Source organism: Seriola dumerili, unplaced genomic scaffold (genome assembly GCF_002260705.1).
Source record: "Seriola dumerili isolate Sdu_G_001 unplaced genomic scaffold, Sdu_1.0 BDQW01000149.1, whole genome shotgun sequence".
Taxonomy (NCBI): domain Eukaryota; kingdom Metazoa; phylum Chordata; class Actinopteri; order Carangiformes; family Carangidae; genus Seriola; species Seriola dumerili.
Window position 1 is genome coordinate 6,827,828 of NW_019174404.1, and position 6,000 is coordinate 6,833,827.

The window sequence follows — 6,000 nt, forward strand, 5'->3', positions numbered from 1 at the left end:
AACACCCAACTGAGCCTTTCAAGTTGAATTCAACTGAAATATCTTCCAACATCTTTTTTCTATTCCAGGAAGCCACTGGTTATGGTTATGTGGTATGAAAACCAGCAGACTTATGAAATGTGTAATACATAACAATAAACATCACGTCTGCAGTGATTACTGTCAATATTACAGTATAACTGTGGGCTAATGTATATTCCATTGTCTTTCATTGAATTCAACAATATGTTTAAACTGGATGCATTTATATTGTACTGTTTATGTTGATCTTTGAGTTAAGCATCCCATTCTGTTTTATATGACAGATGGATGTATATTTTAGTACATGTTTATGTATAATACATTTGACATAGCTCAGCTTTTGTTAAATATGTATATAATATGTTTGACAAGTACATATTGATTTGTTTTTGCTTTCTCTTGGCTCTGAATATAATTAGGATATTGTAAGTCCATTTAGGTGTAGGTGTAGATGATAAAAAAATATCCCTCATTCACATATTCCACCACAAGTCCTTTAATCAGTTTTAGCTTTTTACTAAAAGTGAAATTAGGGTGCTTTCAAAATAATGCCATGAACAGTTTTTACTTATTAATTAACTTCATGCAAAGTGCTCTAAACAACAACAAAAACAAGATTTTATTTAGTTGTCCTGTGGATTTAGGCTGTCTCAGTGTCATATGTCTCTTCACGTGATCCCACACTGACTCCATGATGTTGAGATCAGAGCTCTGTGGGGGACAGACCATCTGTTACAGGGCCCCTTCTTGTTGCTGTAGATAGGCCTCCACGACTCTGCCTGTGTGTTTGGGGTCGTTGTCTGATGCAGCAGAATGAATCTGGGACTGATCAGACGCCTTCCTCGTGGTATTACGTGACACAAAAGAATAAAAAAACAAAACAAATAAAGTCCCTAAAACGTTTGCACATGACAAAAATTAATGGTACTCAGACCTCAGAATTTCTAAATCCTGGCTACGTTAATTAATGAAAATATGACTCAGCGAGACAAAAAACACTTCAATAAGTTTTATTACCTGAGAAAACCTCAGTGCTGAACTATGCTATAAAACACTAAAACGTAAGGACGTTGAATGACCTGTTGGCTAACACGAAAGAAATTCCCTTCGTGTGAAAGAAGGGAAATGAGCACAGCAAGAGGAGACACAGGAAAAGTAGAAGTGGTTACGTAAGCTCTACGTAATGGTTTATTTATGTCTGCTGGCCAATAAAAATTGCTCTGAGTTCAGCCGTCATGACGTAATGCGATCTACTCCAGAATAGCGCGCGGCAGAGGAGCAGCAGCCGCGCGGAGCCGTTGAGCTCTTTCTCTGGTTCACCTCGCTAGTGTGTCTGTTTATTTATGTCGGATTTGTGTTGTCCGGAGTAAGCCTGGCTGCGGGGACATTTACGGCGGTATGTCGGTGCTAAGGGAGAACCAGTGTTACGGACTGTCCAGCGGTACACTGAGCCGCGACGGTAACATCTCTGTTTTTCATGTCAAACTCACTGACAGCGCGGCAAGAGCCATTGGCACCTTTCAAAAGGTAGGTGATTTTTTTTTAACTAATTTACCCTCGAAAAATTAGCCATTATACCCACTAATGATAACATGTGTTGTGCCACTTCGTTAAGAGGAGCCTCACTTAACGACGAAGTGACAAGAAAAGGCGAGGAAGGCGGGTTTGTGCTTTGCATTTCAGCCGAAGTTCACCAATATGTTTTCGGCTTGTTGCCTCATACAAGCCTCTTTTTAGCCGTGGAATAGAAAAGCATGTTGCATAATACAATGCGGAAACGCTCTCCTGTTTGATGATGCTTGTATAAAAAGCTGTCGGCCAAGTCGTTACAAGCTGCTGGCAAGTAGTATGAATGCTAATCGGTGTCGGAGTCGAGGGGAGAAGAAAGGGAAAAAAGAGGAGGAAAGGCTGGGGGTTGGGGGGGCTAGTTGTAGGAGGGTGTTTTGTATTGCATTTGCGAGGTGTAGAGTGAGTGTTTACCTATTTTGCCAAACAAAACAGAGTTGTTGCCAGTTTGTATCTACCGTATAGCTAGAGGGAGGCAGATGGAAAGCCCAGACAGATGGATAGACTCAAAATCAAACATTTGACCCAGTTAATCATAAATGAATCAGACGCTGCAGGAAGTATGAGAACAGTCATGTACACTTCCTCAATTCAGTAATTCCTAGTAACACTGAGAGGAAACTCCTCAAACTGCACATTCACATCTTTTCTGATAAAAGGTGACAACCACACTGTCATATATAGCTTGAGATAGACAAGAAGGGGGGGAAACACCTGGCATAAAACTGAGTCTAACACACACACACACACACACACACACACACACACATACACACATACAATACTGTTGCTGTGCACATATCTAGTTTCTTTATTTAGCTTTAAGTGTGGCTATTCACAACCCACTTGGCCTGATCACAGAGACACAAAAAAACAAAAAAGAAAACACCACCTCCACATGTAGCCTGGCCAAATTCTTTGCTGGCAGCCACATCACTCATCTGCACTCATCAACAGGTGGACTAACAAATCTTCTCCATGAAAAGGTCAATTAGATTCTAGTCATCAAATTCTTTCCGCTCTGTGCTGCAAACGTGTCACTTTGGCCTGTCATTTCTGCAGTTTCCTACGGGCTAATTCTCCCCTGTGAGAGATGACAGGCTGTTATTTCACTTTTTTTTCATAGCATTCTCAAGTGACAAGCTGCTGTATTTGAACAGCGGGTCACAATGACCTTAGCCAGTGCCCTCTTTAAAAATCAAATTGAATTTATTTAAAGGGCACGTCATGTACAAGTGACTGGATACACCAGGGGTACATGTTTTTCTATGGGCTACTCATGCAGATGTCAGGGGATGGAAATTGATTTGGTTAAAAACCTCTATCTACATATCATTGTTTAGCTTTCAAGTAGGATTACAACTTGGTGTGAGGCTGATCTTTACTATTTATCAGTACTAGGGATACACCAACCAGTACGCTGCATCTGCATCAATACTGAGGTTATTAAGGGTCATGCCATGAGCAATCCACAGTAGATGCGTATTTGTCAATGTCATTTTTAAAAGACCACTCCACTGATTTAGCATTGGTCTCCCAATGTTGTCAGACTCACAATGTATAGTTTAAAGAAAGGGGTAAAAATCAGATACAGCAGAACTGGAGTCATTGTCTTTTTCACCCCACATATACCTCTTGGTTAAAACTTACACCTACAAGTCAGTGCACAATGCAATTCGACCACTGACCAGCTTTATCGGAGATTCATGTTTTGTTATGCTAGTAGCTGCCAGCCTCAAGCAGAGGTGAGTAATGGGCTACAGAGGTGTGGTAAGCTCACTTCTTTCAAACTCCAAACACATAGTTTTTTTTTGTTTTTTTAATTTTCAAACTTGTTTTTTTTCCCCCCATCCGATGTTAGGAAGTTAATCAGACTTTGTGCAGCTCCCTCTGCAGCCACAAAAAGTTTTAAACAACTTTTTTTCACATATGCAGTAACACTCCTGAATACCTTTGAACAGACTTTGTTGGGTAAAACTGGTGTAGTTCCCCTTTTAAAGTTCGCACTTTTTACTTTTCAGTCAAGGCTGATCGTCAACTAAGTGTGTAGTGTCACAGGAATCCCTGGCATTACAAAAACTGATTCCAGTTAGTTCTATGTAATGAGGTATTCAGATTTAAAGTTTTGGGAAAACAGAGCACTGGTAATGGCTTTCTGTTTCATTTTATAACCTGATCTGAAATATGGGATTAGGAATTGGAATAGAATAAATTGGATCGATGCATCCCTTATTGTCACTTTTTTACAAGTGACAGTAGCACAAATGCAGACTACTGAAAGTCCAGGATCACTATGTCTTGCACGAAAAAAATATTTTAACAACGTCCACTTTTATATGTTTAATGTACCGTTGAATAACCCCCACTTTTAAATCCATACAATGGGTGGTAGCAATAAAGGGATATTTGAGCTGTGGGCTGAGGGGCTTAATCAGACAGTGACAGGTTGAAAACCACTGTGATACGCTGTGCACAAACCTGAAGAACAACAGCGCACAGAAAGGAAAGCAAATGTATAAGTTAGTAATGGCAGAGATAAAACCACACTGACGGAAGACAAAAGCACTCATACGAACAGTACAAACCACAAGTCATCCCCTGTGTTCTGTGTTTTACATACGTCTTTGTTAGTCTGTTATCAGATCTTTGTTTATGTGTGTGACTCAAATGATTTTTTTTTTTCTCCAGGGCTGGTCCTCTCATCCCACTATCTGTTTTAGTGGAAACCAAGGGGTAAGAAGAACTGGTCTTCCTGTTGACATACACAGTAATTCATTAATTTCCTCTTATGAGATTTAACATCTTTTAAAATGTATAATTGTTCATTTTGCAGAGAATCACCATCCCTTGCTCAGAGAAAAGAGATGAAGTGAGGATATTCACCTTCGGCGTGACGAATGTAGCCCGTGACAATCCACACGGAAGCTTTGACTGTGTCCAACAGCTCAGTGCAGGGTAAAATACAACATAATAAATCCCATAAAACAGTTAGATAACCTACACTTTTGTTGCGTTTGTCAGATTAAAAATGAAAGACATAATGCTTAGATTTTAAGGAACAATAATTATGAAAACTTGATACTCAAGCATTTGCAGATGTAAATTTGCAAAATTTAATTTGGAAGCAACAAGCAAAATAAACGTGATAAATGTAGTGCAGATCACACATTTTATATTACACAGGGAATTTAAAACCTACTCATGAGGTCTGTAAGCTTGTTTTGTCTGCAGTGATTACATGATTACATGTTTACTTTGTATTCTATGTATAGCATTAACTGGGCGTTTGAAATTGTTTCAATATTTTAAAATGTCTTGACTCCCCTACTGCTATGTGAAAGTCACCCCGCTGGTAATGTCGCTCTAAATGCCAGAAAAAACACAGGGCTCTTGACTGTACAGGTCTAAGAAGCTGGAAATGTAGAGAAGTGAATGTGATAAATGTCAGCCGTTGTGAAAAGTTTAAGAATTATTCATCAAATCTGCAGTTGAGTCCTGACAAAAAATATAGCAGTCTTTGCTGTTGCCCAAATGACACCTGTTAAAAATATTATAAAACTACAGATTGGTGTGATGTATTTTGGCTAATGTGAGCATACATCTAGCTCAACACTATCAAAGCATAAACATCAGTCCAGCAAGTATGTAGTGAAAAACAACGTTTTATTTGAAATGGATAACATGAAGGAGTCCTGAGAGCTCTGTCAGATCACTGTCTGTTCTCTCTCCTCCTCCTCCTCCTCCTCCTCCTCTCCCCAGTGCTGCCGAGGAGCTGTCATGTCTTGGGGTGATTCAGAAAAAGATGACAGTCAACGCTACAGATGACTCGTACGATAAGGCTCGTCAGAGCATGGCCCAAGCTGAGGAGGAGACACGTAGCCGAGGGGCCATTGTCATCAAACATGGGGGGCGCTACCAGGGTAGGAAAAAAAAGAAATCCAGACAACACTCACATCTGCACAGAGTCTGCTTGTTGTAAAATGTTTAACTCCAGCTAAGGAATAAGAATGGCCTGAAGACAAATTTGTACTGTGCTGGTTATGTTGGGGGAAAAAAAAAAAACACAGTCAGCCATATTGCATTGGTTACCATAGCAACATGTGGTAACCAGTGACACAGTAACAGCCAGTCTTCACTCTCCTTCTGCAGGTTAGTGTGCTTTTGTCTGTTTTCTACTTAGTAAACTTTCTATACAGCACACATATGCATATTCACATAGAGTATATAATGTGTATATACATATATATATATATATATATATATATAAAACCTATATATATTGTTACTGTATATAATACAGTGATTTTATAGGCTACCGAGTCTTGACAAACATACTTGCAGAACATACACAGACTACATTCGGTACAACATGCTCAACAAATACACATACATATGAAAAAAAACAGTGATTTT

The 6,000-nt window shown here is 39.4% G+C and overlaps 1 protein-coding gene across 2 annotated transcripts in view; it reads left to right on the forward strand.

Moving 5' to 3' along the window:
* The first annotated feature begins 1,294 nt into the window (after nt 1-1,294).
* The window catches only part of LOC111225382 (RNA polymerase II elongation factor ELL-like), a 23,190-nt gene continuing 18,484 nt past the window's right edge, over nt 1,295-6,000 (forward strand). For both annotated transcript variants that reach the window (XM_022750211.1, XM_022750212.1), the window contains exons 1-4: nt 1,295-1,548; nt 4,276-4,320; nt 4,421-4,542; nt 5,347-5,507. In XM_022750211.1, coding sequence (XP_022605932.1) covers nt 1,420-1,548; nt 4,276-4,320; nt 4,421-4,542; nt 5,347-5,507 — 457 coding nt within the window. In that variant the 5' untranslated portion in view covers nt 1,295-1,419. The remainder of the gene's footprint in view (nt 1,549-4,275; nt 4,321-4,420; nt 4,543-5,346; nt 5,508-6,000) is intronic.